Source organism: Neofelis nebulosa, chromosome 4 (assembly GCF_028018385.1).
Source record: "Neofelis nebulosa isolate mNeoNeb1 chromosome 4, mNeoNeb1.pri, whole genome shotgun sequence".
In the NCBI taxonomy this organism is placed as follows: domain Eukaryota; kingdom Metazoa; phylum Chordata; class Mammalia; order Carnivora; family Felidae; genus Neofelis; species Neofelis nebulosa.
In genome coordinates, this window is record NC_080785.1 from 74,348,481 (window position 1) to 74,372,750 (window position 24,270).

General features: G+C 35.2%; 1 protein-coding gene across 6 annotated transcripts in view; it reads right to left on the reverse strand.

Annotated features, from left to right (window-relative positions):
• AKAP9 (A-kinase anchoring protein 9) overlaps positions 1–24,270 on the reverse strand; it is a 151,322-nt gene that overhangs the window by 115,479 nt on the left and 11,573 nt on the right. For 5 of the 6 annotated variants that reach the window (XM_058725134.1, XM_058725133.1, XM_058725132.1 and 2 more), the window contains exons 2-5: positions 14,962–15,189; positions 11,380–11,424; positions 1,398–1,451; positions 862–1,032 (exon numbers count right to left, since the gene is read on the reverse strand). In XM_058725134.1, coding sequence (XP_058581117.1) covers positions 862–1,032; positions 1,398–1,451; positions 11,380–11,424; positions 14,962–15,189 — 498 coding nt within the window. The remainder of the gene's footprint in view (positions 1–861; positions 1,033–1,397; positions 1,452–11,379; positions 11,425–14,961; positions 15,190–24,270) is intronic. The other variant, XM_058725131.1, reaches the window with a different exon arrangement.

Consider the following 24,270-nt stretch of genomic DNA (forward strand, 5'->3'; position numbering starts at 1 on the left):
TTTTAGAGAGACAGAGACAGAGCACAAGTGGGAAAGGGCAGAGAGAGACGGAGACAAAGATTCTGAAGCAGGCTCCAGGCTCTGAGCTGTCAGCACAGAGCCCGATGCACAGGTCGAAATCACAGACCATGAGATCATGACCTGAGCCTAAGTCGAATGCTCAACCAACCAGGCCACCCAGGTGCCCGGGAAGATTATAATTTGTAAGCAATCTCATCCATATTTGAAAAAATTACCTTGTAGAAATTGGTTTTACTTCCAAAACAACTTAAAAAAAAATTACCTGATGAACAAAATACACTAGGTCTAACTTATCGATTATCTGCTTCTAGAAGGACAAGTGCCTTTATATTCAGGGGTGCCCCAATCTGTTCCTAGGCAACATCATCATAGACATGTTCGATTCTCACTTGTTCCTGGAGAGGATGAAACTAAAATGTATTCTGTCGTCTTCATCAATGGTCTTTTTCACCTTGGTTTCATAACTGACTGCCACAAACAACAGATGTCATTTGAACCACAAGAGGTCCCTTTACAAGGACTCGCTGACATTTTTAATGAGTTTAAGTCATAACATTCTGATGAGGTTTGCACCATATTTTCTCTCAGGCTGATTACAAAAACATCTATTCTACTGAAGTGCTTTCAGCCTAGCTATCTCATAAAGTTAAACAAAAGATTCCAGATTGTATTACCCCTATTCATGGAATCTCAGTGTTAAGCAAGTTGTTTATGATATGTATAAGAATATTATGAGATAAGTTACTATGACTTAAGTTATGTACTATTTACATATGCTAGCATTCAAATTTCCTGTTTTTGTTTTTGTAACAAAACAAAAGCCACATAAAGTAGGCATACCTGCTGTAACCCTTCAGTCCCATAGGTGGCTCTCATTTCTTCTAGTTCTCTGTTCAGCTCTTCAATCTCATGTTGTTTGCCAGCCAATTCATTTTCCATCATCTCTAGGTGGGTCTGACTATACTGTGCTCCATGTTCAGAATAAGAATCATCAGCACCAAATTCTTCTTCCTAAATCAATCCAAGATATTTAATAATTCATACTAACAACATTCCTCAGGATGAGGGATTCAAATATTGAATTCCATAGTAAAGTCCACTTTAAAATATCACTTATCAACTGAGAATTTACTGGAATGACTACCTACTTTGTTATTAATGTGCTATATACCTTAAAAGCAAAAACAAAATATCTACAAATTTGGTAATAACTGAGCTTTATAACAAAAGACAGCTAATTTTGTTTTGTTAAACATTAAAAGCATTTAGAAATCACACACAGAAAGAAATGCATGCAGGAAACAGCTTTGTTAGTAAGCCAGATGGTTTCTGATAGTGTAAAACATTAGTATCATAAGTAGTTTTAAATACTGTACCCTTAATAAATTTGTGGGCTTTCCTGTTCTCACCACAAAACTGCAACCATTTACCTGTACAAAAACAATTTCCTGATATATTATGATTTTAGATAGAACTTTATTTAAAGCTAACAATTATAATTCTGCTAACTGTATTCGTGCATATTTTATGGATAGGGAAAATGCCTCATTGGCAAAAACAGATACAGCGATTAAACTTAAATATATAAAAGACATTATGATCATTTCAAATGCCAATGATTCCTAAAACACTTGAGGGCTTACAATGCAGAAGACATTGTACTATACATTTTTGTTTACATGAATCAAAGTTCTAAGTGCAGTTTATATTTTGTCTTCAGAAGGGGAATTATAGACCTCAAGTTACTAAAACCCTCTTCTACAAAATGCTGCCTTATAATCATTTAAATAATTGTTTTTTGATTAAGCTCTATTCATTTTAAAGTAAAATCATTTGCTTGTGCAAATTCACTGAAGGTTGGTAATCAGGTCAAAGGGTATGAGATGAAGAGGTAAACAACACTCCCCCAACTTTTCCCTGGGGAAATGACAGCCATGCCAACCCTAACTGATGTAGAGATTTTCCATAACATATTACTGCCTCTACCACAAACATTTGGGGATGGGAGGAAGAAGGATGACAGAGTACGTCTCCTGGGTTGACCTGGTGGGAGATTAATTTCAGGTCAATTAATCTATTTAACAATCTCCTCCTTCCCCCCAACAGTGCACAAAAGAACTTTATTCCTGCTTACATCTTAATTATTCACAATTCTACATTAATAGAATTAATAGAATAGAATTCTACATTAATACAATCCAAGATAATGAAATTTTTACTGCTGAAGTATATAGGACAGGATATCCCAGAATTAGGGTATGAACCACATCCCTTTAAAAAGTGGAAGCACTGCAGCACCTAGCTGGCTCACTCAGTAGAGCATGTGACTCCTGACGTAGGGGACTCTGGACCTAGGGGTTGTGAGTTCAAGCCTGCCCCACTTTAGGTGTGGAGCCTACTTAAATTTAAAAAAAAAAAAAAAAAAAAAAAAAAAGGTGAAGATACTATTTAGGAGTTCTTTAACAGAGTTTTATTCCTTGGTTTTTCTTAAAACTAAAGTAAAAAAAAAAAAACCTCATCTTTATGGCAACACAATATTGCAGTATGTGAAAAACTATCAGAAGACAGGAGTACTAAATCTATTAAAATTATTAATATCAAGTCACTTGAAGTAACTTTCCAATTAAATCCTTCTAAATTTCAATTAGCTCTTCTTGATGCTGGAACAAAGCATTTTAATAAGCATCTGCTAAAATGTTTGCTTTATAGTAACAGTGTTATGAAATGGATTTTATGAAAAGCTTCAAATATAATAGTAAGCAATGGATACTCCTTAAGTGGAGATGATATAACTCTGTAATAAGTTACTGATTTATAGTAATTGTATCCAATACATTATACAGCCAATGTTCAGCTTAATTTTTATCTAACTTAAGCAAAACTACTTTTGAAAAACTCGTATGTATTGGCTTCTTAAAATACAAGACCATTTTCAAAACTTAATTACATGTTCTTATAATAAAATAAAAATCAGTATTAATAAATTTTAAAAATTTAATACCATGTAAATAGGTAAAAGATTATTCACCAGCACTAAACTAAAATAAACTATATTCTGAAGTTAGAATAGAAATACTCAGAATACTGGAATCACTAACACTTAATGTTAAATTATTCTATTGTTTTAATGTGGATAATATTTTATTGATACCTAAAGGATAGAGCATTCATCCCTTCTTACATTAGTCTTCTAACACCATACTTGGTAAACTGTAATATGAAAGTAAATTAATAACGTGAAACATGAAGATTAGATTGACAAACTCCTTCAGCTAAAGAAAAGCCTAAACTTCCCTTAATCTCCTTTTTTTACTGTGGCATTTGTCAAAGTTATGTAAACCTTTAGGCTGTACTAATATATTCTTTCTGAATTCACAGATTTACTCAATTTAAATGGATAACATGTAGACTAGGGAAAGTACAATTCAGGTACATTTTAAATTTTAAAATGTTCTGTACAGGTAAGTATCACCTCATAAAAATACTGCTATTCAGAAAGATTCAGAGGACAATCTTTTTTATAACCATAAAATGGCCTTCACACCAAAACTTTTTCCTTTCACTGGACATTAATTTAAAGACAGACTATTAATATCCTTATAATAATTTATACTTACACATATTCAAAAATATTAATAATGTTTTAATAAAGTAAGAATCTGATGGTTCCTAAAAGTGTATGAGAATTACAGGAGTTCAATGTGCCTAGGGGAAATTGGAGCTAAGTAACTAATGAGGCTAAAATCATTTATTGAAAGTCAAGTTGAATATCAAACACATTGCACAACTTAATATATATACAATTTTTAATTGTCAATTATACCTCAATAAAACTGATGCAGAGAGTGAGAAAAAAATAAGGTGAGACTAAAACAAAACAAAACAAAACAAAACAAAACAAAACAAAACACCATACCCAAGTCAAAGCTGGAAGGCTAAGTTTATATAACTTTATGGCTAAAGGCTATGTCTCCAACTCCAGCCTGCCATTTCAGAAATATCATGAACTGTATAAGCGACTTGGTTAAGAAGCACTGAATAATCACATGAAATCCATGAGAGTGTATGCTCTGCTATCATTTCATCTTTCCATACTTAGCATAGCACATTTATTTACCTATCTTGTGTCTAGGTTGCCTACAATATTCACAGCTTCCTCCAGATAACCCTGCTCAAAGAGTATCAATAAAAATATTTCATGTTAATATGGCGTTTTGGATATGAAATGTCCCTTCATGAAGGACTTAACAGATTACATATAACTTAATTTGTAAGAAGGCTACTTTTTTATCCAGTCTGATTTCTCTAGTATATGTAATTGCGTATATATTTACTCAAAACCGATCTTATTAGGTAGGTCATAGGAAAATATTATCTAATTATTTCTAAGCCTGAATCCATCAGTCAACCCAACAAGAATACCGGCCAAAGAAGTCAAGAAAATTAAATGCACACCATATTTATATGCAGAAAATTTCTAAACTAGTAATCATACTCTGAACTCCTTTTGAGAATAATTTGTTAAAAGAATTCTCATTAATCATTTCATATGCTTAGTGGGAAGAGCACATTTCTACTGAAGAACAGTAAAAAAAAAAACAAACCCAAAACCTTTTTTGATTGTCTTTTATATACTAAACACCATACTAAATATTATCAGATAACCCTCACAACTACACTGTTAAGTAGGTATCTTTGTTTACAGATGAAAAAAACTACATTTCAGAGTTTCAGTGATGGGCCCCAGTTGATACACCACGGAGGTGATGAAGGTGAAATTTGAACACAAGTTTCCAAAACCCATGTTGTTTTATGTTACCTTACTTCCCTACAACCCAGAAAAATGACAGTGATATTTAAATAACACACAAGATAATTACGTAGCCCACAATTAAAAACTGTAATTTTGAAATTTTAAAAATACTCAAGGGCAAACAAGAGTAGTCAAGATTATTAAACACTGCAAACCTGGCATTTGTAATGAAGTTGTAATCTATGTGTTTCCTAGAAAGCAATTTCCTTTGGTGGGGAGGATGTGATACTAAGAGATAATTCCTTAAAATTTCCAATATGAAAAAATTACAGGGTCAATTTACGTCTTAATTTACAAATTTCATTTACTGATGATTCTTCTGCCTCCTGAAAGTGTGACTATGGCTTACAAGTTCCCTGTAATTCTAGCTCCAGTCACACCAGTTTTAACATCACCAAAAGTAATGGCTAAAGCCTCCACAACTAGCCCAGTGTCATGGATTCAACCAGCCTCCATGTTAGCAATCTTAATGGGACACTACCAAATACTTCACAATCAATTTTTCTGCTGTTTTCTACAAAGTGAATATGTAACTTTGTCATAGCATAACCATTCTGAATCCAGGCCAAAATATATAGTATCACAAGGGTTATGATTGAAATCTGGTCAATCTGTCAAAAATTATTTCATAAATACCTGTTTTCAATGTAATCTTCTAAGAAACTATTTTTTCAAATTATAGGTCATTATTCAATTTGGTTTTTGTGACCAGCATTAAAAAGAGAAAGTATCAAAGGATATGTCACATAGCAAAGAGAAGTATCTTTCCTGAAATTTTTGTTTGGAAAAAAATTTCACATGTATGTATAGGTATGTATTTATTCATGTACACAATCATTCATGTATACAATAAAACATATATATAATTATACATGCGAATATATAGAAATTATACACATATACACATAGAATATATTTCTTGTTGAATCATTGTGAACATATTCTAACTTTTATTTGCAGGATTTACATTTAAATATTACTTGTACCTTAATTCAAAACACATATTTATTAGGTATCACAGATAAATAGTTTGAATACATTTTTCTGGACCTCACAATACCCACCAGTTTTATAATTTAAAAAATCTAGGCAAAAAATATCTTATTGTAGCAAGAATTTCCAATATTATCGTTTTTTAAAAAAACTTGCAAACCACAATCTTAATGTTTTTACCTTTCAAATCTATATTAACAAAAACTAAAGTTTACTCTCTTATCCCAAAAGTGAGAAAAAGGCTATATAAATTTAATCAAATTTCACAGGCATAAAAGAGATGGTCTGACCTGTAGCCATTTGGCTTATTAAAAAAAAAAAAAATTCAACTTAGTGTAAAGAAAAAAATGCATTTTGTGCAGTCTTTGGGTGTCCCAAAGACAAAGGCAGTTCAAGAACAAAAATACCTGAAACTTTTAATCAAGAAAGACACTATAAGAATTATGGCATTATAATAGGGGTGCCTGGGTGGTTCAGTCAGCTAAGCAACCGACTCTAGACTTCCCGATCTCATAGTTTGTGGGATCAAGCCAGGGCTGACAGTGTCGAGCCTGGCTGGGATAGTTTCTCTCCTTTTCCCTATGCCCCGCCTCCGCTTGTGCTCCTTTCATTTGCTCACACTCTCTGAATAAACTTGAAGAAGAAGAAGGAGAAGGAGAAGGAGAAGGAGAAGGAGAAGGAGAAGGAGAAGGAGAAGGAGAAGGAGAAGGAGAAGGAGAAGGAGAAGGAGAAGGAGAAGGAGAAGGAGAAGGAGAAGGAGAAGGAGAAGGAGAAGGAGAAGGAGAAGGAGAAGGAGAAGGAGAAGGAGAAGAAGAAGAAGAAGAAGAAGAAGAAGAAGAAGAATTATTATTATTATTATTATTATTATTAAGGCATTATAAAGAGAGAGAGAGCCAAGTAGAAAGTTCCTGAGCTCACCTCTCCCCACAAACACACCAAGGCTGCAACTACATATACCCCAACTCATTGTCAGAGAACAACCTGAAGACTAGCAGAACAGGTTTTCCACAGCTAAAGATACAAAGAAAAAGCCACATGGAAAAGGGTAGGAGGAGCAGAGACACGATCAGAAACTAAGCCTCCTGTGCAGCGACCCACAAGCAAGAGAGATCTCACAGGTGTGAAGGCCCTCCTCAAGGAGTGAGGGGTTCAAGCCCCACAGTGGGAAGCCCTCATACTGTGTATATGCACTGGAAATATGAGCCCCCATAAACATCTGGCTTTAAATTGGCTTAACTGGGGGAGCCAGAAGGCTATAAGAAACCAAGACTCTGCTCTTAAAAGGCCAATGTACAGCATCACTTGCTCGGAGACCCAGGACAAGACAGCAGTTTGAAAAGCAGCTGGATTATATGTGAAAAAAAATTATTAATTCTAGGGTGTGTGCCCCAGGGGCAAGAATCTGCAGGAAGTTTTTCCAGGAATGGAAGTGCTGGCATGCACTATTTTTCTTGCCTTCCTTCAGCACAGCTGGGCCCTGGTTCTGACACTCTCTCTTCCTAGCACCACTCTCCCTGCCCTGGCGTTCCCCTGTGAACCCACCCCAACCTACTCAACTGCCCTGGCAGGGGCCCTTCCAAAGTGACTCCTGCTCTAGGGAGTCCCACCCACCTGCAGGCTCAAGACAGTGGCCACCAAGCCTCCCAGTCAGTCACACTGAGTACTACCCCACCCGCCAGCATACCTGCAGCTGCAGCCTAGCCTCTTGGCCAGCCTTGCCGGGGGCCAGCCCCGTCCACCAGTACAGCTACAGCAGCTGCAGCCCAGTCACCATTTGCAGATGATAAGATACTATATATAAAAAACTCTAAAGATTCCACTAAAACACTATCAGAACTAATCAATGAACTCAGTAAAGTTGCAGGACACAAAATTAATATACAGAAATCTATTGATTTCTATACTCTATCAACAAACTAGCAGAGAAATTAAGAAAAATACCATTTATAACTGCATCAAAAAGAATAAAGTATCTAGGAATAAATTTAACCAAGGAGGTGAAAGACCTGTACTCTGATACCTAGGGCACTGATGAAAGAAACTGAAGAGGACACAAATAAAGGGAAAGACAGACCATGCTCATGGGTCAAAAGAATTAGTACTGTTAAAAATGTCCATTCTACCCAAAGCAATCTGAACTATAATAGCATTTTCACAGAATAATCCTAAAATTTGTATGGAATCATAAAAGACCCCAAAAAACTGAAAAGTAATCTTGAGAAAGAAGAACAAAGCTGGAGGACACATAGTCCCTGATTTCAAACCATACTACAAAGCTACAGTAATCAAAACAGTATGATACTGGCACAAAAATGGATATATAGATCAATGGAACAGAACTGAGAGCCCAGAAATAAACCCATGTTTATATGGTCAATTAATCTATGACAAAGGAGGCAAAAATACACAATGGGAAAAAGATATTCTCTTCAATAAATGGTGCTGAAAACACAGGACAGCTGCATGCAAAAGAATGAAACCACTCTCTTACACCATACACAAAAATAAGCTCAAAATGGATTCAAGACCTGAAACCATAAAAGTCCTAAAAGAAAACATGGGGAGTAAACCCTTATACATCAATCTTAGAATATATTTTCTATCTGTCTTGTCAGGCAAGGGCAACAAAAGTAAAAATAAACAACTGAAACTACATCAAACTAAAAACTTTTTGCACAATGAAGGGAACCATCAACAAAATTAAAAGGCAACCTACTAAATGTACTAAATGAGAGAAGATATTTGTAAATGATAGATCTATTGAAAGGTTAATTTCCAAAATATATTAAAAAAACTCATAGCAGAGAGTATAATGCCAAGTGAAATAAGTCAGAGAAAAACAATACCATATGATTTCACTCATATGTGGAATTTAAGAAGCAAAAGAAATGAGCAAAGGAAAAAAAAAAAAGAAACAAACAGACTCAACTATAAAGAACAAACTGATGAAGACTAGAGGAGAGATGGAAGGGAGATGGGTGAAATAGGTGATGGGGATTAAAGGGTATACTTATTATTATGAGCACTGAGTGTTGCAGAAAATTGATGAATCACTATATGTCTGAACCTAATATAACACTGTATGTTCATTATACTGGAATTAATAAAAAGAACTCATTACACTCAACACACACACACACACACACACACACACACACACACACACTAATCCAATTAAAAAATGAGCAAGAGTGCCTGAATAGACATTCTTCCAAAGAAGACATACATATAGATGACCAACAAACAGGAAAAGATGCTCAACATCACCAATCATCAGGAAAATGCAAACTAAAACCACAATGAGCTATCACCCCACACTTGTCAGAAAGACTATTTTCAAAAAACATGAAATAACAAGTGTTTCTGAAAACATGGGACAAAGGGAATTTTTGTGCATTGTCAGTGGGAACGTAAATTTGTGTAGCCATTATGGAAAACAGTATGGCAGTCCCTCAAAAAATTAAAAATGGAAATACCATGGGATGCATTAATTCCATTTCCAGGTATTTACCTAAAGAAAAGGAAAACACCAATTCAAAAATATATATTGCACCCCTATGTTTATTGTAGCATTATCTATAATAGCCAAGACATGGAAGCAACCTAAGTGTCCATCAACAAACGAATGAATAAAGATGTGGGGTGTGTGTATGTGTGTGCACGTCTGTGTATAATGGAAGATTACTCAGCCATAAAAAGGAATGAAATATGTGACAACATGGATAAGTGAAATAAGTTAGAGAAAGACAAATACTATATAATTTCATCTATATGTAGAATTAAAAAACAAATGAACATATAAAACAGAAACAGACTCGTACATACAGAGAAAAAACAAACTGGTGGTTACCAGAGGGGAGGAAAAGTAGGGCAATGGGCTAAACAAGTAAAGGGGAATAAGAGATATAAACTTCAAATTATAAAATAAATAAGCTGCAAGGATGTAAAGTACAGCATAAAGAGTATAGTTAATAATATTGTAATAATTTTGTATGGTAAGGGCGCCTGGGTGGCTGTCAGTTAAGTGTTTGACTCTTGATTTCAGCTCAGGTCATGATCTCACAGTTTGTGAATTTAAGCCCTGAGTTGGAGCCCGATTCTCTCTCTCTCCTTTTCTCTCTGCCCCTCCCCTGCTCTTGTACACACTCTCTCTCAAAATAAACTTTAAAAAATAATAATTTTTTATGATAACAGGTGGTAACTACACTTATTGTGGGAGTATTTTGTAAGGTATATAAATGTCAAACTACTATGTTGTACACTTGAGACTATTATAATATTTTGTATCAACTATACTTCAATTTTAAAATAATGAATAAAAATAAATTTTTTTAGGGGGGCCTGGGTAGCTCAGTTGGTTAAGTGTCTGACTTCGACTCAGGTCATGATCTTGCAGTTCATGATTTTGAGCCCCATGTCGGGCTCTGCACTGACAGCACAGAGCCTAAAGCCTGCTTCAGATTCTGTCTCCCTCTCTCTCTGCCTCTCTCCTGCTTGTGTTCTCTCTCTCTCTCTCTCTCTAAAAAATAAGCCTTAAAAATTTTTTTCAATAAAATTTTTTAAAAGAATATAAGGCATTACAGAAAAGGAAAAACAGTGTTGTTTTCATATGTAAGCTTCAAATTTAAATTCTCAAGGCTAGATTTTCTGAATTGCAAGCTGTGATTTTAAACTGAGATACTTCCCATATAGGCAACTTTATATAGCGTAAACCAGGTGCCAATTTATTTACTTAACCCTGGTTAATTATTTTCCTGATCAGATTACTAATAAGTATATTCCCAGCTTTTAAGCACATTAAACTTTTGGAGTATCAAAGTTTTCACTCCTATTAGCACTTCAAAACAGTAATTTGTTCATTTAAGAATATTAAGTTGTCTTTTTTCCCCCTTGTATTAGAAACCTACAATATATCAAAACTTATGGAATACACTGAGTGGCCGAACTATTTAAAGAATAATTTTCCATATTCTCAAATTCTGGACCAAAGAAATGACAATGATACCTAAAAGAATAATAAAACGATAACATATGACATATATTAACAACACATAAAGAAGATATTTCCTAATGTGACAAATGCCTACATTACATGTTATCACCTATTTTAAAAATCACTGCTGCAACATTAATTTCAATAAATGAATTCATATAATTCTACAGAATTCAAGCATTTGTAAAAAGCATTATTTAAAATGTGAAATAGTCTGTATAATGAAATATTTTACGGTGTTGAATATGGATACCTTATGACAATCATGTATCCTAGAATCTCAATATCACTTGCCTAGAAACTCAAGGCCTCTATTTAATTAAGGTCCAAGCTATGCAAACAGATTTAAGACCTTAGTTAACAATCTGCAAAAATATATAGAGAAAAACATAAACCTTCAGGTTTTCTAGGTCATTTACATTGTATTTTGTTATGCTATATTTCATTATATTTATAAAAATACATAAGCATGTGAGTTGCAAGAAATAAAGTATTAATAATCAAGAAGTTTCAAAATCAATATAAAAAGTCAATCATACGTAGTATTAATTTTTCTTACCTCTGAACTATAATCATCTGCTGTAGTTGAAATTTCACTTTCTGGCTAAAACAAAAGTAAAAATCGATTAGATTAAGGTCTTTTTTCCCTCCCACTGTACTCTATTAACCCATTACTATTAGTAACATATGATAGAAAACTCACATAAAAATATCACTAAAAAACTAGTAAAAATTATTCAAGCCTTTAAAAAATTTTTTAAAGTATGTGGATTTTATTTTATTCATTTTTTTTTTAAGTAAGCTCTACACCCAAGGTGGGGCTTGAACTTACAACCAACCCCAAGATCAAGAGTCACATGCTCTACTGACTAAGCCAGCCAGGTGCCCCCAAACCTGTAAAATTTTCACTGATTATGAATCACAATGGCTATATAACACATATGCTATTTATCACAAGGCATTTTTCTAAATATAAATGTATCAAGAGGTACTTTCTTTCACACAGAGTCATACATACACTACATACAAATCATTTGTAAGACAAAAGCACCAAATAAGGTATCATCCCTCAAATTCTTACGTCTCTTTTAAATAAAAGATATTTATTAAAATGTTAGTCAAAAGGGTTCAATTTTTCCAAAAAGAAAAATCATTGGGGTGCCTGGCTCAGTTGGTAGAGCACATGACTCTTGATCTTGGGGTCATAAGCTTGAGACCCATGTTGGACCTAGAGATTAATTAAAAAAAAAAAAAAGGTTAAAAAAACCATCAAATCTTGATGCTAGAAAAGGAATAACAACTTGAAGAAATGTAACAGTCTTGTTGTTATTAACACCTTTGAAGCTTATAAAACACTTTCTAAGACATCCCTGTTTCATCCTTACATCCCTGGAATTTGGGTATGAGGTGAATCGCTTTTCCAAGCTTCCCTCAGCTTATAGGTACTAGAAAGAGTCAAGGAGGAAACTTAAATTTTTACTGCTTTTACTGTTCACCCACTCATCTAAGAATCTCATTTTACAAGTGAGAAAAGAGACCTAGATAGTCATTCAACAAAAATAAACCATCATTGACTCCTTTCTCACCTAGACTTTAAGGAAATTTTATTCAGCACTCAATACCAAGTTCTAAGCCTACCTACTCTCTGATGTAGTAATTGATGCCAAGAACAGAAATAAACTTAACCCTATTCTAAAATTCTGTCTCGGTGATTCCTAACTTATGTGACCCTCTTTTAAATCAAAAATACCTTTTTTAGAAAAACATTTAACGTTTATTTATTTTTTTTGAGAGACAGAGACAGAGCATGAGTGGGGGAGGGGCAGAGACAGAGAAAGGGAGACACAGAATCCGAAGCAGGCTCCAGTTGTGAGCACAGAGCCTGACTCAGGGCTTGAACTCACAGACTGTGAGATCATGACCTGAGACAGTCGGACGCTTAATTGACTGAGCCACCCAGGCACCCCAAATCAAAAATACTTTTATGACCGGGGCACCTGGGTGGCTCAGTCAGTTAAGCGCCTGACTTCAGCTCAGGTCATGATCTCGCGGTCCGTGAGTTTGAGCCCCGTGTCAGGCTCTGTGCTGACAGCTCAGAGCCTGGAGCCTGTTTCAGATTCTGTGTCTCCCTCTCTCTCTGACCCTCTCCCGTTCATGCGGTCTCCCCCTATCTCAAAAATAAATAAACGTTAAAAAAAAAAAAACTTTTATGACCTAAGCCCTCATGGTTCATGCACTTATGCCCTTTAACCAGCTATAGATTAAATGTATACACTGTGTACTAAAAGCTGTGGTACTGAGGATAAAATGGTGAGCAAGACATTCTTTGCAGTGGAAATGCTAACTCTAGTGAAAAGCCCAGATACTGATATGTTTTGCAGAAAAAATAACAAATACATATGCAAACTATAGCAAACACCAGAGTTGCCATATTCTACTATTTAAAAGGTTCAGATTCAACAATTACAAGATAAAGAAAAAGGAAAGTATGGCCCATACATAAGAAAAACAGCAGTCATTAGAAACAGTCCCTAGCCATTTTAAATATGGTCAAGTGAATAAAATTAAGTGAATAAATAAAGTCTAAAACACTAAAGAAAACTATAAGGATACTGCCTTACAAAATAGAGAAGATCACTAAAGAGAAATAACTTAGAACCAAAGAGGAGAATCTGGCTTGCTCCATCGGTGAAGCGTACGATTCTTGATCTTGGGGTTGTGAGTTCATGTCCCATGCTGGGTGTAGAGATTGGTTTAAAAATTTTTTTTAATAATAAATTAAAAAGGGGGGCACCTGAGTGGCTTAGTCAGTTAAGTGTCCGATTTCGGCTCAGGTCAAGATCTCATGGTTCATGAGTTCAAGCCCTGCGTTGGGTCCTATGCTGACAGCTCAGAGCCTGCAGCCTGCTTCAGATTCTGTCTCCCTCTCTCTCTGTCCTTTCCCCACTTGCCCTCTGTCTCTCTCAACTATAAATAAGCATTTTAAAAAATTTTTTAAATAAATTAATTAATTAAAAGTAAATAACTGAAATGAAAAATTCATTAGAGGGGCTTAACAGATCTGAGGAAGAAGAAGAAAGAATCCACAAACTTTAATATAGTTCAACTGAAATTAGGCAGTCTGAAGATAAAAACAAGAATGAAGAAAAATGAACAGAGCATCAGATCTGTACAATATCAAACATACCAACATGCATAACAGGAGATCCAGAAGAAGGGGACAGAAAGGAGCAGAAAGAATATTTGAAGATACAATGTCTGAAAACTTCCCAAATTTGATGAAAAACACTAATCTACATATCCAAGATGCTCAATAAGTTCTAAGTAGGAAAATCTCAAAAAGATTCATTCTTAGGATGAACAGCAAATCTCTAACATTCCTGACCTCTTGAATAAAGCTCAAATCCTAAATAATATCTAAGTCTTTCTGTTTCCACATAAACATAACAGGGGACAATCCAAATTATAATTATTATCTGCCTTTTCCACCACTCTTTCTCCTAAGCATCCCAACCTTCTTTACTCCTGGTCTTAGTTGGTGGCTCATCCCACCCACCATCCCAATCCACTTTTAAATTCTCCCTCTTTGCCGTATTCTGGAAATTACACCATTAATGAGAGGAAGAAAACTAGCCTCTGTTTAGGGCCTTCTCTGGGCCAGGTGCAATCTCCTGCCCCATATCTTTACCACCACTCATCCCCATCATTCTGTGATCCTTTTAAAACTAAACTTCCTACAGTTTCCAAATCACATCACACACAGTTTCATGTCTTTGTGAATGCTGCTTCTTTACCACAGAGGTTGTCTTGCCTACTTCTTTGCTGATAGCTAACGCCGATTTAGCATTCTCCCAAATCATGGTATTCTAGGGTACCATATGCATTTTTGTTACCACAGCTGTAATCAGAGTACACAGCCTATCTTACATCTACCTTCCCCCCTAGACTGACTTTCCTAAAGGGCAGAGATGGTCATATCTACCTTTGCATCCGTGGTGCTGAATCCTTGATATATCACAGTTGTATTACAAATGTTTGTTGAATCAAGCACACAAAAACTGCACAGGGTGCTAATGAGTACTGTTACTACAACAACTTTCCACTTAGAATTCTAATGTTCAAAATTTAAATGAATACTTACTTCAACAAAGATCTCGTCACGTTTGATTATTGTGGATTCAGGAGTCACAGCTGTCCCTACTCTCTGAGAACTATTTATGTACATTTCATCACTCCGTGACTGCTCAAGATTCAAAGCATGGTATGCTGACACATCTTGTTTACTGCTTGAAGTTTTCTTCTTTTTTTTCTGCTTCTTAGAAGGATTCTGTCCATCAGACTGAGCTTTCCTTTGTCGAAACTGGGCAAGCTACAGAAAAAAAGAAGCTGTCATTATCATTAGATACTTGCTTTTTTCATAGCGGTGATCAAGAAAAAGTATCTGTGGAGTTACTTTCTTTACAAGATCAAATCATCAGTGAAATAATAAAGGACAGCTATTAGAATCCTTAATATAACTACTGAATTGCAAAGAAGTAAGATACTTCTGAATAATGCTATTCAAATACTGAGAACTGAAAACGTCACGTCTAAAGAAAAAAAATTAGCCCAGAGATAGGCAGAATAAGGGAAAACAGGCACTCTCAGTCACTGCTTGGTCAGAGTGCAATCTCTGGACAAGAGTTCTAAATGCATTTGCTTTGTGAAATTTCTGGGATTTCTAATTTATACTAAATGTAATTAGTCCATGCAAAAGATTTAGTTGTACAAATGATCACTGCAGCCTTGTATCCAATGGGAAAATTTTTGAAATAATTCAAATGTCCAACAACAGTGCTTCCTATCCCCTAACCATCTGCACATCATCAGCAGCACTTCTGCAATGTCCTACTGCCATCTGTACTCATCATTAACTTCACATGTTTTAACTAGCATACTTATCTAAATTTATTTTAAAAGGAGATTTTCTATCCTGGTGTAAATTAAAAGCTAGTATTACTTGTGATTTCCTTAAATAAAACAGTAAACAGAAATGAATGTAATGAAAAATAAAACTACATTAAAATTTTAGTTAGGTATTACTGCTGAAAGTTATAGAGCAACAGGCAAGTGTTAAAGGAATATTAAAGATATATGAGCAAATAGACTTTTGGCTTATTGTAAGCAGATGGGATGAAAAAAAAAACTAGAAAGGTATTAACTTTCTTACAGTACTATTCACTATTATTTAATACTGAATCAGGATACCACCTAAAATATCTTGTCACCACCTAAAATCAGAAGTATGCATTACATACTTTGGGCAATACTGGATTAACTCAATTAAAGCAATATTAATGTAAATCATCAATAATAATAAAGATGTTTATACAAAAAACATGAAAAAATATGTTTATGACAGTAGTATATATAAAATAACATGCAATAGAACCGTTTCTTAATAAAATGAAAATGGTGTCCATCTTTTTCTCTTTTTCAACAAAGACACAGCCTTCAACAATTCTAACTAGTTTGAATTTTAATAACATTATACACATAGGCATAAATTCTGAAAGAATATAGCCACAACTTTGGTATCTCTCCAGATTGGAGATTACAGGTATTTTTCCTTATACTTATTCAAAATTTGCTTTTTTATGCAACAAATTTTCTAAATTTTATATGAAGCAACAACTAACCACCAATTATTAAATGTAATTTGAGCTATTTGATCATTGAGAGGAAAGAAACAAAAGCATAGGAACAGGTGTAAACCCCTTTGTGTCTTAAAAAGAAGAAATATAGTATCAGTATATTAATTATATAACTACTTAGACCAAGCACATATGATATGAGGTATTAAAGCAATCTTAATAATGATGCTGATATTAACTATCAAAATATGTGACAAATACCAGAACCCAAAGAATAACATACAGCGTATTTTATATTTATTTTGTCTGTTGCTGATGAAGAAAAGTATGACCTATATAAAAGTGATTACTTAATAAATATGTCTAATTCATAAATCGGAAATATCAATCACTGACTTTGTAGAATGTAAAAATAGATCACATTAAAAAAAATTTTTCCCCAGTTATTTAGCAACTAGCCTGTTTTCCTACTTCATGCCTGCTTAAGGAACAGATGCAAGACCAGTTGCCTCTATTTGTACATTAGTAAGCTGCTGGAATGCATTTAAACTACTTTGGAGGATAGCAAATCCTCCATTAAAAATAAACGAACTGAAACACTATTATATATTATCTGTAAATAGAATCAAAGTCTAGGCACATTTTAAAAAGATCCCGCAGAGAGCACAAAACCAAGAAAAATGTTAATAATGACATTTTTAATATTTAAGTTCAACTTCAGAAACTTCTTAAAATTCCATGTTGTGTTAGAAAAAATACCCAGAGGAAGATATAAAGATGAAGAATTTTGTTTGAAATTCCCATTTGTTTTATATATATATACATATACACACACACACACACATATATAATTCATAATATTTAAAAAATTTTTAATGTTTCTTTATTTTTTAAAAAATTTTTTTTTTCAACGTTTTTTATTTATTTTTGGGACAGAGAGAGACAGAGCATGAACGGGGGAGGGCAGAGAGAGAGGGAGACACAGAATCAGAAACAGGCTCCAGGCTCCGAGCCATCAGCCCAGAGCCTGACGCGGGGCTCGAACTCACGGACCGCGAGATCGTGACCTGGCTGAAGTCGGACGCTCAACCGACTGCGCCACCCAGGCGCCCCTTTTTTTTTTTAATTTTTTTTTTTTCAACGTTTTTTATTTATTTTTGGGACAGAGAGAGACAGAGCATGAACGGGGGAGGGCAGAGAGAGAGGGAGACACAGAATCAGAAACAGGCTCCAGGCTCCGAGCCATCAGCCCAGTTAATGTTTCTTTATTTTTGAGTGCGTGCAGGGGAGGGGCAGAGAAAGAGGGAGACACAGAATCCGAAGCAGGCTCCAGGCTCTGAGCTGTCAGCAGAACCCGACGTGGGGCTTGAACCCACAAACTGTGATATCATGACCTGAGCCACCCAGGCACCCTTATATTTAATATTTATTTCTATGTGCAAAGGAGAAAACTAAAACTGCATTATAAAAAATTTTATTTTTTAAGAAACACCTCTGGGACAACAGTATCCAATGCTAAATGAACCCAAATGCAAAAGTTATTAATGGACAGATATGGATTAAAAGTAAAATGGATCTTGGGGTGCCTGGCTAGCACAGCTGGAGGAGCACAAGACTCTAGATCTCAGGGTGGAGATTTCGAGCCCCACATGGGGGATAGTGGTTACTTAAAATAAATAAATTTTTTGTTTAAAAAGTAGAATGGTTCTATTATGGTGTTCAGAACAAATCACTTCACTTCTAAGAACATAAAATTACCAAGACACTGTTTTGGGTCTTTTACTGATAATATGAAGTCATACTATATTTTCAGAACAATTAATCAGAAGGTAAACTGCATGAGGGTAAGGACTTTTGTTCTCCTCACAGCTATATATTCAAAGTCTAGAAGAGTACTCAAAAAATACACGTTGAGTGAAAAAAAAGATAATTTATCTTTTACAAAAAGTCAACACTAAACAATCATTTTAAGCACTGATCCACAGAACCAGACAATTAAGATGACATAATAGGCATATATAATTCTACTATATAAAAAAGTTCCATGGTCTTAGAAATAAAATTAGCAATTAAATGAATTAAAACACAAAATCATCCCTCCTTCCATCTCTTCCTCCATCAGGCAAAAAACAAAACAAGACAAAATTCTCAAAAATAATGCCCACAATAGCTTTTTAGCAAGAGTTCTGTTTCATAAAAATGTATAAAGAACTTATATAACTCAACACCAAAAAAAAAATCTGACTAAAAATGAACAGAGGATATGAAGAGACATTTTTCCAAAGAAGACATATACATGGCTAACAGATGCATGAAAATATACTCAACGTCACTAATAATCAGGAAAATGCAAATCAAACAACAATAAGATATCACTTTACTCCTGTCAGAATGGCTAAAATCAAAAACACAAGAAACAACAAGTGTTGGCAAGGATGTGGAGAAAATGAAAACCTTTGTGCACTGCTGCTGAGAATGCATATTGATGCAGCCACTGTGGAAAACAGAATGGAGGTACCTCAAAAAATTAAAAATAGAATTACCATATGATCCAGTACTCCCACTACTGGATACTTACCTAAAGGAAATAAAAACAGTAATTTGAAAAGATATATACACCCCTATGTTTATTGCAGAATTATTTACAATAGCCAAGATACGGAAGCAACCTAAGAGTCCACTGATAGACAAATGGATAAGAAAGATGTGGCACATATATACAATGGAATATTACACAGCCATAAAAAATGAGGTTGTGCCATTTGAGACAATGTGGGTGGACCTCCTGGGCACTATATTAAGTGAAATAAGTAAGATTGAGAAAGACAAATACCATAAAATTTCACTCATGTGGAATTAAAAAAAAAAACAAACAAAACAGGGGCACCTGGAGGCTCAGCTGGTTAAGCATCCAACTCTTTATTTCAGGTTCTTTATTTCATGAGTTCAAGCCCCACATTGGGCCCTGCACTTACAGCACAGAGCCTGCTTGGGCTTGTCTCACTCTTCCTCTCTCTTCCCCTCCCCCCTGCGCACACTCTCTCTCTCAAAATAAACAAACATTTAAAAAATAATAAGAAAACAAACAGAAAAGAGACAGATTGTTAAATACAGAGAAGAAATTGTAGAGGGGAGGTGGCTAGGGAGACAGGTGACTGAGAGTACACTTATCCTGATGAGCGCAGAGAAATATATAAAATTGCTGAATTGTTATATCGTACACCTGACACTAATATAATACTGTATGTTAATTATACTTTGAGTTTTAAAAATAAATAAAACCCACAACTGTTTTTCAGCAAGAGTTCTGTTTCACAAAAATGTGAGAGAGGGAATAAGATCATACCATAAATCTAATTTCTTATAGCTATTTAAGCTATTTTTATTTTAAATCTGTAAAGTGGCAAGCTAGCAAATAAGCAAAAATCAGAAACTCTACTCAATTAGCTAATCATCTGATATTGAAATGATACACTTTAAATTACTGGGAAAACATTTATTCTAAAACATGCTGAAACTTCAGACTACAGCCATCTGTGTTTGTCATTTGGAAGCCAATTATAAAAATGTTAACATATGTAGGCACAGAAATAGTTGCAAGATTTACTGGAAAGATATTATGTCCACATACACTTGTCTTTCAAAACGAATTCAGATCTCAAGCAAGTATCTTACTTTAATTAGAACATGAATAAATGAGTAAACAAAAATGACTGATAATTTATTCCTTAAGTTCAATATTTATAAGTAATCATTCTCAATAAAACAAGAAACTTAAAAAATGTGGTATAAAAACATGTCAAGTTTTTATAATGGCAGTTCAAAAAAACTACTAATTGTAATATTTGTTTATTGAGTATTTATCATGTGCTAGGCACAGTGCTAGACATGAATCAAAATACATAGTCCTACTAGTATGATCTTTTAGTCAAGGCCAGCCCATTACTTCACTGAGTTGTAAGAAACAAAAGTTTGTGTAAAATTTCATGAACAAAAGTACTCCTATATATACATCTTTAAAGAGATGGTACAGGAGCCTCTCATATCCTGATTTCCTCAAAGAAGGCTTTCTGTAAGAGGTGTGGTTGTGGAATTTTATATCTGTGAACGAAATTACTCAGCGTATGACAGGTATTAAGTAGTTCATTTATTTAAAAAATATTTATTGACTGCCTATCATGTATCCACCACTGTGCTAAAGGCGGAGCAGGTAGTAATGAATCAAATAGATACAAACAGTACTGCTATGAATTCTAATCGAGGTAGGAAGAATATATATAAACACAGAAATATATCATTTCAAGAGATAAAAAGCACTCTGAAAAAAAGTACAGGTACTAAAGAAAGCCTACGATGGAAAGACCTAATATGGTCGCGGATGTAGGGAGAGGTCAGGGAATATCAACTAGAAAAAAAGAATGTGGAAGCTGAGATTTAAAGACAAATAGGCATTACTTGCCTAAGATCATAATCAGTTAAGTGGCAAAAGAGAACAAGAACACCTGACTCCAAATCCAGTAGTTTTTCCATGATGCCAATTTATATTCCACGCATTCTGAGTTCCTTTTCCTCCGTCGTTTGTCATTATACTTTAAATCCCAGAATGCCAAATTTAAAGGCATGAATATACGAAATCACCAAACCAACAGACACTTTTTTGACAAGACTGGGAGAAAAACACAACCAAAACAACACACACACACCCAAAAAGAACATTATAAAATATTTTTTGAATGTTATCTAGTCTCTCCAGTTTCCAAAAACAGCTGTAAGTTGAGCCATTTTCTATTTTTGCTGTAGAAAATTTAAGAAATCCTAATTAATTCTAATTACGGTGACTATTGGTACTTGTCAGTTCTGCCTTTAAACCTTTTTAATATTCCTTAATGAATGTTGCACAAGAATGCTGTACAAACTATTACAACAAAACTCCAGGGGCCTAACTATGGAAACAAAAAGAAGATTACAACAGTTGACCCAAAGACAATTTGTATGTAGGGCAACTGAAAAAGCAAAGAAGACAAAAGCAACATTTTAAGGATGCTCTGAAGCATATTTTCCAAATAACAGTGCCAAATAGCCCCCAACATATCAGATATGGAAAAGACCTCAGAAATTTATATTTAAGTCCCTAGTCTTATTTATATACTATAATCTCATTCAATGTAGATTTTTTTATTAGTTTTGGAACACCATGTCTGAGAAGAAAACAGATTCTGCAGTCTAAGGAATCACCTTAATTTTGCACATTTTAACACATTTCATTGTATGGCACATAGTAGGCACAAACATTTGTTGAATGAAAGTCATGTTTCAGGGGTGCCTGGGTGGCTCAGTCGGTTAAACATCCGACTCTTGGTTTTGGCTCAGGTCATGATCTCACGGTTTTGTGAGTTCAAGCCTCACAGAGGGCTCTGTGCTGACGGTGTGGAGCCTGCTTGGGATTCATATTCTCTCTCTCTCTCTCTCTCTCTCTCTCTTTCTCTCTCTCTCTCTCTCTCTCTCTCTCTCTCTCTCTCCGACCCTCCCCAGCTCACGCTGTCTCGGTCTCTCTCAAAAACAAATACACTTTAAAATGCATTTCCCTAATGACCAAAAAAAAAAAGTTTCATAAAAGTATATGGATTACATACAATAGAGTACTGGACCACTGTATCTAAAGAGGTTCTAATAAGCTAGCTTTGTGACGCTGGACAAGCCACTTGACCTCAGCAGAACTCAGTACCTTCAACTGCACAATGAAGAGGTAGATTAGAAGGATCTTTTAAGGTTTCTTCTAGTTTTAAGGGCTCTACTGAAGAATTTTTTCAATCGTTCCCTATCATTTTTCCTCTTCCTACTCTCAATTATAAAGGAGGAAAAACTAAAATTTTACATTATAAAAGCTTAAAAAAAACACTGAAAAAACAATACAATAGACAGTAACTATTACTAAATGATCCCAAATAAAAAAGATGATATATACGGAATAAAAAGAATGACCTTAGTGTTTAGAACAAATCTCTTCTAAGTACATAAAATTATCAAAATACTGTTTTAGGCTCATGTTACTGATTATGCGGTCAACTTATTTCTGAACAGGTAACTAGATGATAAGCTCCAGGAAGGCAGGGATTTTTAATCAAAATCAAAGCCCACAAAATACTGTAAGTCTAGAAGAGTGCCTTCACATAGGTTCTTTTTGTTTGTTTAGCTTATTTTTTGAGAGAGAGAGAGAGAGAGAGAGAGAGAGCAAGAAAACGTGCAAGTGAGCAGGAGGGGCAGAGAGAGGGTGAGAGAGAGAATCCCAAACAGGCACTGCACTATCAGCACAGAGCCCAAAGCAGGGTTTGAATTCATGAACTGTGAAATCATGACCTGAGCTGAAACCAAGAGTCGGCTGCTTAACCGACTGAGCCACCCAGATGCCCCTGCACATAGGTGCTCAATAAGTATTTGTTGAACAAAAAAGAATGATTAAAAAAGAGGCACCACTGGGCACCTGGGTGGCTCAGTCAGTAAGGCGTCCGACTCTTGATTTCTGCTCAGGTCGATCTCATGGTTTATGAGTTTAAGCCCCACACTGGGCTCTGTGCTGACAGTGTGGAACCTGCCTGGGACTCTCTCCCCCTACCCCCTCTCTCTGCCCCTCTCTAGCTCATGCATGCTCTCTCTCAAAATAAATAAATAAACTTAAAAAAAAAAAAAAGAGGTACACTAAGCAACAATTTTAGGCATTATTCCTCTGAACTTCAGAATATCTGCACAGTTCCCTTAAAAAAAAAAAAAGATGGAGTTGGGGTACCTGGGTGGCTCAGTCTGTTGAGCATCTGACTTTGGCTCAGGTCATAGTTTCACAGTACGCTGAGCTCGAGCCCTGTGTTGAGCCTGCTTTGGATCCTCTGTCTCCCTCTCTCTCTGCCCCTCCCCCACTTGCACTCATTCTCTCACACATTAAAAAAAAAAAAAAAAAAATTAAATAAACAGATGGGGTGCCCAACTGGCTCCGTCAGAAGAGCATGCAACTCTTGATCACGGGGTCATGAGTTTGAGCTGAACACTGGGTGCAGAGATTATTTAAAATAAATAAAATTATTAAAAAAAGATTATATATCTGGTCCATGGTTACATTATTGCATAATCATACACTGTAAATTATGTAACTGTCAAAAATGTTTTCAAAAAATTTTTAATGTGAGAAAATGCTCTCAAGATAAAGTCAGGGGAAAAGAAGCCAGAATTGCATAAAGAGTATGATACAAGTTAAGTTTAAAGATATACAAAGAAACCAAGAATCAACAAACTAAGAGTGATTACTTGTGGGTTCAGACTATGGGTGATTGTTTTCTTCTTTGAAAGATCTTTGTCTCCCTCCCCCACAGATCTGTAAAGAATATTCACTAACCGAATACCACCTTTTTTTTTTTTTTTTTTTTTTAGGGTTTATTTATTTATTTTGAGAGAGACAGCTTGCTCAAGCAGGGGAAGGGCAGAGGGAGAGGGAGAGAGAGAGTCCCAAGCAGGCTCCACACTGTCAGCACAGAGTCTGATGCGGGGCTCAAACTCACCTGAACCGAAACCAAGAGTTCGATGCTTAACAGACAGAGCCACCCAGGCACCCCTAATATCACTTGTTTTTAAAAGGATATAATACAACTATACACCTACCACAAATCTCATCCCAAAAAAGCAGAAAGAAGGCAGAGCTCCAGGAATAAGCTGTCCTGGGACCTAGCCACTTTCATCAGCCTCTCCAGACACTGTTACCACACCTCCTCATAAGCACGACTGACAACACTGACGGGTCATTACACCTTCACTGTTCACTCACCATCTAC